Source organism: Artemia franciscana, chromosome 9, assembly GCF_032884065.1.
Source record: "Artemia franciscana chromosome 9, ASM3288406v1, whole genome shotgun sequence".
In the NCBI taxonomy this organism is placed as follows: Eukaryota; Metazoa; Arthropoda; class Branchiopoda; order Anostraca; family Artemiidae; genus Artemia; species Artemia franciscana.
In genome coordinates, this window is record NC_088871.1 from 14496659 (window position 1) to 14509356 (window position 12698).

Here is a 12698-nt window from a genome sequence, read left to right on the forward strand (position 1 = left end):
TCAAAACAATTCTAGCACCGTGAACTCGCAAAACCTCGAAAAGTTCATTCATTTTGCTTACACTTTCATCTTGGATGCTTAAATCATCAGCATAATCTAAGTCCAGGAGAGTTTTTCCTCCCTATTTGATTCCATGGTCTCCCATTGCTTTTCCTGAGCTCCTTAAGACAAGGTCCATCAAAATAATCCATATAAAGGGGTATAGAACGCAATCCTGCTTAAATCCTGAATTAATACAAAACCAGATGCTAAACTCATTTCCTACATTAACCGCAGCAGTATTATTCTCGTAAATAGCACTAATCACTTTAATGTATTTGTCCGGTACGCCATATGAGGATAAGACTTTTGCTAAGGCTCTTCTATCAACAAAATCGAACGTTTGCTCATAATCTATAAAACTAAGAATCAAAGGTGTTTGACAACTAATGTAGTTCTCCCTTACTAACCTAAGAGTGAAAATTTGGTCGACACATCCATTATCTTTTCTAAAACCTCACTGTCCTTCTCCTAAAACTTTGTCTGCTGCATCTTTCAGTCTAAAAGTATCACAATAATAAGTAATTTGCTACCTACAGAGTCCTGACTGTTGCTTATATAATTACAAAACTACCTTTTATTACTTTTCTGATACAGTGGTTTGATTGAGTTTTTTCTAGGATCGTTTGGAATTTGTTGCTAAGGCCCCTGGTGGAATTGGTTGCTAGGGGCCCGTTAGAATTGGTTGCTAGAGGCCCGGTGGACTTGGATGCTAGGGATTAGCGACTCTTAAGCTGTGGCATCTTTTAGTGTATTAGGTAATTGGTTGCTAGGGGCCCGATGGAATTGGTTGCTAGAGGCCCGGTGGAATCGGATACTAGGGGCCTGGCTAGATTGAATGCCAGGGCCCTTTTCCGAACTAAGACCTCTGAAACTTGCTGAAATCAGCTTGAATGCGGCTTATCTTACAATTTAGGTTTTAAAATTATTTTGTTGTTACAATTTCAAAGAAATGTCACACAGAAATTCACATCAGTATAATAGGAAAAGTGACAAAAGGCTGTAGTAGCCTCAAAACTTGAACTATCAAGTTAGGGATTCCGGGTCATTATTTGTTTCCTGATGAGACGGAAAATATTTTTTTTTTATAAAAATTAATAAATATTCAACCTAGGGTAACCTTTCTGCCGGTAATTTAGCAGTAACAGCAACGAGGGACGCTCTTATGTACAATATGCATTTCTTCCAATACATATTTTGAAAACCTTTGCATAATTACGCTTTGAACAAGGTGACATATACATGCCTCACTGTAAGTAAATTAACGAGGAAAGGAGTTTTACAGTGGGCCAGGTGCCCATTTTATGCCTGCAATAATAGTCAGTTGTATTATTTTGGTTTCCGAAAACAAAATAAACAAACAAAACAAAGAAAACAAAGATATCCGATAAAAACTACATTTCAGAATTCTAAACGTATAGAAATTTATCACGAGTCGGTTTAAGTTTTTTTTTTTTAAGATATGTGTTGCATAAACTGCAAAGCAGTAATTTTGACTTGTTTCAAGTTTTAACTTTACTCACCTTCAGCGGAAAAAATTATTTCTTAAAAATTAATATCCCGATCAAGCCAATTTAAAAAAATTTGAAGGCAGGATGCCTTACGCATTCATCTTTATAACCTAATACACTAAAATATGCCACAGCTTAAGAGTCGAAAAAACCAAATACTTTGAGATATGGGCAAAACATAATACAATAAATCTGTTTCACGTAGCGTTATATTGAATATTCTTACTTCTCCTGTATTTTTATTTAATCCAAAACCAAATATTTTTTTTGTTATGGTATGATGCTGTTGTTGAGTAAACCTGACAATCTGATGAAACACGAAAAAAATATATACATTAACCTTGATTTGACACGCATGCAGATTCAGAAACGAGTGGAATTCAGAAGAAACAAAGACGAAAGAGCAGCACAGTCTTCTGGTGGGAGCCATTACTCCCAAACCGCGTAATTCAAATGTGAGACAATAGCCGAACAACCAAGAGACAAACTTACTAATTTTTAACGCACACAGCATGGAAAGTTCGGTGAGCTTCAAGCATTCCTCTACAAAAAAAACATTTCTGATTTTCTGAAACTTGGTTACATGAAAAAATGCTATCAACTAGATTTGGAATACCAGAATATGGAGTTTTTAGAAAGGATAACACGGCAAAACCACAGAGAAGTGGCGTGGCGATACTTTCAAGGGAAAACTTACACATATACGAGCAGAGTAGTTTCTCTAATAACACAACAGACGCCATAACCTCTATTATCATGGTAACTTCTAGCGACGGTTCTCGCCTGGCAGTTGTAGCCGTGTACCGGTCAACAGCAACTTACAAGAAGCCGAGAGAGGGACTGACAGCGGATCATGAATTTTCTGTCTACCTAGAGAAGATCTGTAGCAAATTTAAATCCGTAATGATATGCGGAGACCTAAACATACCTGAAATGGATTGGAAAAATTATTCCTTCAGGATGAGAAGCCAGAACTCAAAAGATCAACTAATACACTATCTTGACCTCGATAGCGAGTTGAACCTAGCGCGCAGAGTGTCGTCGAGCCTACGCGTCAAAGCAATACTTTGGAAGTTGTATTCAACACGCCCATGGTAGACCTGCTCGTTCCAAAAACAGTCGCTAGCCCCGTTACAAGCGACCACAAACATGTTGTCCACTCCCAAGTCCGTGCTGAACAACTCAAAATTCGTACAAAGGATGATGGACCTGCTTTTAAATTAAACTTCCATAAAATAGACATAACAAATCTCAAAATAATACTGCAGCATACCGATTGGGACAATCTTGTGTACAACCTACCAATTGTTGAAGCCTGGGAAGTTTTCTATGGCATACTTCATCGAGCCGTCACTCAAACCACACCATTCAGAAACAACATACATATTGGCAAAAGGATATTCTTTCCAAAACACATAAGAAAGCTCATCAGGGACCGGAAGAAGTCATATAGGGATTGCAAAGCATCTGGAAGCATAAGTAGACTCGCCAAGCTTCAAAAACTCAGCTCAAAATGTAGAAAACCTATCAGAAACTACAACAAAGATTGCGAACGAGAAGAAGTCCAGAAAATAAGAACAAAAAGACATTTCTATAACCTGTGCAAACGCAGACTAGGCGAGCAAAAGAAACTACCAGCACCAATAGATCGAAATAATGTGGTCCATAGCACTAGCCTAGAAGGCGGACGCTCTTGTAGAATTCTCCGCCAGCACGTTCACTGTTGACGATGGCTATTTACCTGACTCGCACCCAGGAGGCGAGCTCCATAGTATTGGCTTCACGCCAGGAAGTGTTTTAAGAGCAATGAAGGGCATGAAAGCGTCAAAAACACTCAATCCTAATGGCATCCCCTCCTTTATCCTGAAAGAACTGAGAGACAAGCTATGTGAACCTCTGGCAAGACTTTTCCAAATCCCAATCGAGCAATGCAAGTTTCCTACTTCCTGGAAGCTATCCCATGTAACACCTATTTTCCAAGGAAAAGGAAAACAGAGCCCGGAGAATTATCGCCCGATCCGCCTTACATCACCATTCATGAAAATCATGGAAAGGGTCACAGTGGAAAAGTTAAACTCACACCTCGAATTGAACAATCTCATCTCAGATCATCAGCAAGGCTTCCGTAAAAATTGTTCTACTGTTTCCCAACTAGTATTGATACACGGCTACATCCAATCTGCCCTGGACTGTGGGATTCCAATAGGTATTATCCTAATCGACCTACTTAAGGCCTTCGACCGAATATCCTTGCGAAAACTCATCCACTGCCTTGAAGTCTATGGAATCAAGGGACGGCTAAAAAATTGGCTCTCAGCATACTTGAATGATAGAAAAATAGCAGTCTAGGATGCAGACACGCTGTCCACATGGATAGATGCAACCAGTGGCGTCCCACATTGTGGTGTTCTCGGCCCAGTCTTGTTTTTCATGTACATAGACATTTACATAAATGCCATTTCCAAAACCGACTTCGGCCTGTTTGCAGACGATACAAAGCTCCTGGGAGAAGCTAGTGCATCATCACAAATCCAAAGCGACTTGGACGCCCTGACAGAGAAGCTCGATGAATGGCAACTTTCACCAAATGTAGCAAAAAGGTCTGTCGTTCATCTTGGCCGTCAAAATCCGAAGTACTCATACAAAATGAAAGATATCGACCTGACAAAATCTACCTGCGAAAAGGACCTAGGTGTAATTCTGAGCTTGGACTTCAAACCAGAAAGGCATATCGGCCTGGTTGTGCGTAAAGCATCAAATACTCTCTGGCTACTCACTCACTCCCTACGATACTTTGACATTCACTCAAAGATCTAAGCATACACAAGCTACGTCAGGCCACAGCTTGAATACGCCACTGTCATCTGGTCGCCATATCTCAAAAAGGATATTGACAGAATAGGACGAGTCCAGAAACGCTTTCTAAAAGGACTTCAAGGTTTCAGAAACCTTCCGTATGACGAAGTTCTAAGAAGACTCACTCTCGATAAACTTGAGACAAGAAGAACGATCTTAGACTTAAAAACCCTCTTAAAGATAGTTCACCAGAATTTTGGGAACATAAAAGATAAGCTTGTTCAAATAAGTCCCCAAAGTAACACAATATTGCAATATTGCACAGTCTTCAATTGGAGCCTCTGAAGATGAAGATTACTAGATCTAATTCTTACCATCATTCGTTCATACCCCGGGTCATCAGGACCTGGAACAAACTGCCATTCCCAGTCGAAAAGATGAAGTTACTGGAAGCCTTTTCAATAGTCTAAACATAAACATACCATATCTTGAGACTTTCTAACGTAGGACAACTTTAAATGGCGATCGTGCCGCAGTCGATCCGCTCTTCAGCCTGCCATAACATTTTTCTTTTAATAAGGTGTCAGTTATGTGGAAATTTTGGATTGAGAGACATGAGGAATAAATTATTATAATTTAAGAGATAGTTCTTGTAATTTCAAAACATATAAAACAATACGACCACTGAATATTGTTTGCACCTGGTTAAAGATATCATCACCAAAACTGCATACATACATGGCATACCAACCATATACACGCCATACCTAAACTATGATACAATTTTGTTCTTGGAAGAAAATAAAATCTACCAAGTAGCTTATTTATTTCCCAAATATATAAAATTAATACGGCCATCGAATATGATATGTAACTAGTTGTACATACCTTCACCAAGATATACAAGTTTCATAAATGAACACAGGTCTCAGTAATAAAACTGAAACCAACTAAAAAACTTATAGCAACACAGGCGAACTAAATGTTACATGGTTTTGCGCTACTTTTTACTAACACTTTGGCACAGTTCCAAGTATCCTTTAGCTTGGCGTAATACACCATGCGTTTTGATGAGCTCTTTATTAAGAGCATTGTCAATCTTTTCTTTGCGCTCATTTGAAGCTCGAAGCTTCTCTGCAGTAATTGCCAAAGCTTTCTTTGCCTTCTGATACTTCACCGAGAGGGTAAGACAATTTTTGCATGAAGAACCGACACCTAGAAATAAAAAGGGAAATTATTTTGATATTTTCAAACCCTTAGCGTCACCCATACAAATGGAGAGGGAGTAGCTTAGGAAATATGTAAATCTAATGAAGAAAAACTACAATTATTAGGAAGTTGCACAGTAAAACATTTTGTAAACTCAACTTAGTACAAGAGATTATTCCCAACATGTGTTCATGTCTCCAGTTTAAACTAGATGAGCGCAAAAAAACAACAAATCAAAGCAAATCCGAATTTAAGCATATACACTTCTTTTATGAAAATTTATATAATGCTAAGGTTCAGGTTCATTTCTGTAAGTGCCTGATTTTGCCACAATATGTTTTTGCCTCAATACGAGCTTGTGAGCTTGACAAATGGCCACTTACAACAGCAGCTCTATCATAGCATTTTGGAGCACATTCTAACGAGCCCCGAGTTACCTAGTTTGTGACTTTGAAGCAGGAAAAGACTTTGGTATCAGATTATGAGATTAGCGTCAAACAAAAAGACAGGAAAAATTTGAACTAGTAGTAACTTTTGAACAAACAAGACACGTGCACTCAAATCAGACAAATAAAGTTCAAGAGAGAGACAAAGTTCAGAGAGAGAGAGAGAGAGAGAGAGAGAGAGAGAGAGAGAGAGAGGGAGAGAGAGAGAGAGAGAGAGAGAGAGAGAGAGAGAGAGAGAGAGAGAGAGAGAGAGAGAGAGCGGTTTATAAAACTACTTTCGCAGCTCCTGGCTAACTTGCAGTTGCAAAAACATTAAAAACAAAATATGCACTGTTAAAAATAGACGTACAAAAAGGCACAATTGAATATTGCAATGCAAAAATAGTTACGGCATCAAGTCATGGTTGATTGTAGAAAAAGCCAAGACGGATAGTCAAATTGAATGAGAGGCAATTCTGGTCTTAAACCCCTTTATATAGACGTAAAAAAAAGGCACAAATGTATTATAATATCGGTTTGTCCGTCCACATATAGGAATTAGTTTGGACTTATCTCTCGTTCTGCTGTAGATGTCTCGATGGGCTGGATCTAAAAGCAATGCTTTTCCAAACGTCATGATGAGATCACACAATCTTTGTTCTAGGCACTGAAGGTTTTAAACCCTCGACCTCTTCTATGTTCCTTAGAACAAAGGCTAACACTGTTTAAAACCTGATTCCACACCGATCAGCTACTAACCCTACTTCCTGTTTTTACTTTAACTATATTACTCGCGTGTATAGCACTAATCACTTTAACGTACTCATCTGGTATGTTATAAAATGATAGGTCTTAAATCAGGGCTTTTCTATTAACTGAATGAAATGCCTATTTATTATCTATAATAATCAGTGCCAAATGGGTCTGATGATTAGCAATTTCAAAATGTTAATCTAAATTTGAAAATTATAGTCAACGTGTCCTCTCACTTTCCTAGACGACAAGTGTCTTTTCGCGAGACTTCGTCTTCAACATCCTTTTGGTCCAGTCAGCATCATCATGCTAAACAATTTGTTTACAACTAAAATAATACTATTGCCTCTATAGTTATTGCATTCAATCCAATGATTCTTCTTACAAAGGAGTTTAATTCAAGTTTTCTGTAAATTACAATAAATAAAAAAACATACTTAAAACTTTCAGTTTCTTATCGTTAACTTCTTAACCCCATATCTCAAAAAATCAATTTGCACTCGTGACTATATATTATATATATTATGTACATAGTATACTAATTGTACGAAACAGCTGTCTACGAAAATTTTGTCTTTCTGAGCCACATTCGACGTCAGGTGTTCGACATTCGTATTCTAAACAATAGAAAACATCATTATAAGAAATATGGTTTGCATACCTTTATCAGTCGGCGACTTATCGGAGTGTCCCAAGCTTGAAAATCGACTGGTTGGGTCTGATTCAATCCCTAAATCTGGAGATTTCCCTTCAGGTGGAGGTGCAGATATCTCTTCATTTGCCACATGTACACTAGGGGGAATGAAGCCCTTGAATGACTGAAAAAGGGTAAAAAGATATTATCGTTGGCATATAACTGTAAAGTTTGGTGACTCTGTACTATGCATATGTATGTCAATTAACACTTCAGACACATTTTAAAAAAAAAGAGCGAATTGCAAAGAGAACGAAAGGGGGGGGTTAAGTGAGAGAGGGAGGGGCGAAGAGGAGGAATGATATAGAGAAGGAAAATAGTTTGAATATTAATGACGTATGAATAATTTTGTCAAAAAATATGTCAAAGTTTAATCGAAATTACATGTCCGCTTGATCTTTCATCTACAAAATATAGAATGCAAGTAGAGACGCTACGTTGATTTTAGGAGCACATGAACAAGAAAAACCCAAATAACCTGAAACTGAAGCTCATTTCTGACTAATGACAGCAAATTTTTTGATGTAAAATGACCAAATTATGTTGTTATGTGGAATCATACCTTTACATAAAGGTTGGGACCCCTCAGAACCCTGTAATTGGCGACCAATTTCCATTTTACCTTTATTTAGTAAAATTTATGAAAAAGTTATTTATAAACGATTGTATGATTTTTTGGATTCGAAGAAAATTTTGTATAATGGACAGTTTGGTTTCAGAAGTAAACATTCCACTAGTCATGCAGTACACCATCTTTTAAGTTTTGTTGATAATGCATTTGAAAATAATATGATTCCTTTAACTGTTTTTGTAGATTTCCGTAAGGCTTTTGACACTGTTGATTTTAATATTCTTCTTAGTAGACTAAGTGGGCTTGGGTTAGGTAGTACTTGTGTAAAGTGGTTTTCATCGTATTTGCATGGCCGGACTATCAAAGTTGCTTTATCAGATATATCAAGCAGAGAGTTCGGTGTTAAGTGTGGAGTGCCTCAAGGTTCCGTGCTGGGACCTCTACTTTATCTTATTTATGTTAATTCGTTGGCTTCACATGTTGGAGTTGAAGCGCTGACCTCTTTCGCGGACGACACTGCGATAACAGTAACTGGTAGTTGTTTGGTGCAGGTTGCACATAAGGCTAATTTGGCACTTGAACGTTTGCGCAGTTTTACAGTAGGTAGTTCCCTAGCAGTTAATGCATCTAAAACAAATTACATTATATTTAGTAGAACAGGTAGGTTACTTAATGATAATAATAACATTTTTTTTGGACATTTACCCATTAAACAAGTTTTTGAAATTAGGTATTCGGGGTTTTATTTAGATAATAATATTAGTTGGAAAAAGCATTGCAGTGTTATTGGTGCTAAAATGACTAGGGGTCTAGGAATTTTGAGACGTGTAAAAAAAACTTTTCCATTCAAGATTTTAAAAATCATTTATTTTTCCCTTGTTCATCCTTATATAGATTATGGCTGTGTTAATTGGGCTAGTAATTTCTTCTCTAATTATAAAAGGATCCAGATTTTGCAAAATAAAAGCATTCGATTGATTGCGGACATAAAAGAGCAGGTTGAATCCAAAACTACTGCTAGCTTTTCCCGGTGTAATGTTTTAAATGTTGGTCAGATTCGTGACTACCAGGCATCAATTTTTGTGTTCCAGAGCATGAAACATATATGCCCTGAGTATTTTCATGATTATTTTTCCATGAATCAGGAGTACCATAATTATGATACAAGAAATTCACAACTTTTAAGCCATGAACAAAGAAAAACAGTTCGATCATCATATGTGGTTCGGAATCTGGGGCCTTCTGTTTGGAATAGTTTGCCGGCTGGCATCAGGGAGTCTGTCACTTTATATGGGTTTAAAAATAAATTGAAAATGTTTTATTTAAGTAATAGGTTTTGAAGGGCAAAAGCTTTTTGATGTCTTTTTTTTGCAGTTTATTGATGTGGGGCGGGGACTGAATACCGGTAAATGATATTTAATATGATTATTTTGTTGTATTTTGTTCATGTGTATGTGTTGTTATTTTTTATATGTAAGATAGGCTAGGTGGTTAATCATGAGATGTTATGTTTAGATATTTATTTATAAGATGTAAATCATAATGTGAAATTGCAGCACAAGTCCTTAGGACTTTCTTTTTGCTGCATCAATTTATTAGTGTTGTCATTTTTTTATTTATGTTTGTATTGTGGATAAAATAAAACTTACCTACCTACCTACCTACCTACCTACCTATGGCTTGAGTGTCTGATTGAAAGTAATATTCCCTAATATCTTCCTATCAGATTTTACCTGTCTAAAATAGCTATTTTATATTTGATGCATAAGTAAAAGAGAGAATACGAAGCAAGGGCTTTACCAGGATTTTGTTTGGGGAGTTATTTTTTTCGGATGTGTATTACAAAAAAAACTTGAAAAAAGCATCAAAAAGATGTTTATATTCATTTTTGTTACGTTTTTACGGTTGAACAAAAATTTAGGGTGCGGAGAGAGGACGGGTTCAAACCCAGTTAACCCCCCCCCCCTCAGATGCAGTTTTGATGCCGAGACAGTGCGTTTTGTGAGGGGGTTCATATTTTGTATCGTCCCCCTCCCTTGATATGGCCTTGATACCAAGAGTACATTTTTGCCAGTGTATAAAGAGGAACTTTTACTCTAATCCAACTCTTTGGGTCAGATAAAATATTTTTATATTGGTCTGGGACAGACATGAACCACACTTTTTGGTTCCTGCTTGCTATCAGAATTGTGGCAGCAGGAAACAAAATAATTGAAACACAAGATGATTTGCCAAAACTTTGCAGGGGCTTCAAGCTAACTTCAACTACAAATGAACAACGTAATAATAACACTAAACATACTGATTAAAGTTCCGGAACTTATTCTTTTACTTCCTGTATTTTCCCATATCGTAATATATTAATCTAAATGGAAGAAGTCACGCAAAACGAAAGTACTTTATTGCCAAAAATAGTGAGTCCCTTTTCAGCCAATTTTGGCAAAAGCCAAAACTCAATTCCAATCACGTAAAACAAATATATTTTATTGTCAGAAATAGGGATCCCCTTTTCAGCCAACTTTGGCAATAGCCAGAGCTCAATTCCGATCACGTAAAATAAAAATACTTTATTGCTAGAAACAGGGAATCCTATTTAGCCAACTTTGGCAATAGCCGGAACTCAATTCCTGATTCGTCAAGGCATTTATAATTGTCTTACACATACCTTCCAACGGTTTTTTATTGGGAGGAAGAGGGAGAAATATGCGCCGTAATTTGTTGAAAGAAACAAGATGTCTCGGAAAAAACTAATCTCAGTAAACTAGAAATGACACATTATTTTTTTTTATCTGGCCAAGAGTTGGAGTCCTCACTAATTAATTAAAAAATACATGCATCTTAATTACCATCCCCACACTTGTTTACAAGTACAAGAATTTTCAAAATATATAAACTAAGGGGAAGTGTCGGAAGATTTGCCCCAAACCACGCATTCCACTCCTGGTTGAAGGCATCGAATCAAGAGGTCAGTACCTGCGCAACACAGACCATTGGAAATTTTTTTTTAAGATAAAATTTTAAAATAAATCCCAGATTCCTTTAAATTCATAGTACAGATAAGAAAACAATAAAGAAAGTGAATCTAACTTTAGCAGCCCAGCAGATTCTTCTTCCTGTATTAGTTTTCATCTTAAAATTTTATATGACAACAATAAAGCAATTACAAGTTTTGTGTTAGCTAAAAAAATTAAGAAATGGAGATTTCTTCCTTATATTTTCGCATATTACGCTTATCATTGCAATAGATTAAATAGAAAAACAGACCTTTTCAACCGAAAGTAAGGAGCAATATAAACACTGAAAACGAACAGAAATTATTTCGTATATGCAGGGGGCTGTCCCTTCCTCAACTCTTCCTCTTTACGCTAGATTCTTAAAGTTTTTATAAATACTTCTCATTCCATTTCAACATCCTTTGTTTTAAAGTCTTTCTTAAATATTTTTGAGAAAAGTCTTAAAGACTTTGGAAGTCAAATTTCATTACCACGAAGTGTTGGACATATTATTCGTGCACAACGGTAATTGCGTGCACTAATTTTAATTTATAGTTTTATATATTATGATTATTTATTTTGATATTCCACAATAAATTATTTGTCATTGTCATTGTGTGTCCTTTTTCTGAATTCTTTTATTTAGATGTTTCGCGAAAGTAAAAAGCTACAATGTATTTACCTTTAAAGTAATAATTCATGTAGATTGTAGATAATAATACTTTGTGAAGGAACCAGGGCAACTTTTTGCAAAACTGAACCTCTGAGGTGGAGAAGTTTGATACATCTATTAGCAAGCATTACATAAACAGAGATATGAAGGTGAAAATCTCCAACAAATACACATTCAAATTTAGTTTTGACTGGGGAGGGGGGGGGGCAAAATAAAAACGTGTTGGGAAGGCACAATTCTAAATAAAAGCTAAAGGAGAGGCAGATGTCACAAAAGAATATGGAAACAATCAAGAAACATTAATATTTCAGTTGGAGTCAATTCGGAATAATAAACATCATCAAAGTGCAAAATTCTTCAGTACACGTACACTTTCCACAGTCTGTATTATATTTTTTTTTGTCTAAAATTTAGGGTCTTTAACCATTTTATAGAAGTTCGTCGAACCAAAACCAGAGATATGACTGCCAATTGAGACCATAGTTTGCGAGAAGTGTATTCTGATGAATAACAGGAAAGAAAATTAAGGGGACTTACAAGACTTGTAATATCTTGCATATCATCCAATGTTGCCTCTGAAAGCTCAGAAACGTCTGATAACTGACGGAAAACTTTGTCCTTGTTTTCCACGCCATCTTCACACGCTGTCAATCGTGAATGATTTTCTGATTCTTGGATCGCTGACTGATGATCTTAACCAGCAAAAGAGAGTATTGAATCAAAATCAGCTAAACACACCATCAATGACACAGGGCGCCAATTGAGAGGGGGGGAATTTGCCCTCCCCCCTTGTAAGATTTCGAAAACTTATTTTGTGTGATATTTTCATGGAAAACGTTAAACGAATAAAACTGTCCAACATAAAATTTTAAAAGTTTTTTTTTTTTACTTGCACAAACAAAATTGTTGACTCCCTAGGTCAACAAACAAGAAATTCTCCATAACAAGATCTGAGGCCTAATTCATTACTTGATGATATAGCACTTGTCTCATCAATTAAACATTACCAGCTGAAATAAGCAGCTACCCATTAA

At 36.5% G+C, this 12698-nt stretch overlaps 1 protein-coding gene across 7 annotated transcripts in view; it reads right to left on the reverse strand.

The window, feature by feature from the left end:
- Positions 1–5150: 5150 nt before the first annotated feature.
- LOC136031042 (putative leucine-rich repeat-containing protein DDB_G0290503) overlaps positions 5151–12698 on the reverse strand; it is a 424748-nt gene continuing 417200 nt past the window's right edge. For all 7 annotated transcript variants that reach the window (XM_065710238.1, XM_065710237.1, XM_065710236.1 and 4 more), the window contains one exon: positions 5151–5561. In XM_065710238.1, the coding sequence (XP_065566310.1) occupies positions 5347–5561 (215 nt within the window). In that variant the 3' untranslated portion in view covers positions 5151–5346. The remainder of the gene's footprint in view (positions 5562–12698) is intronic.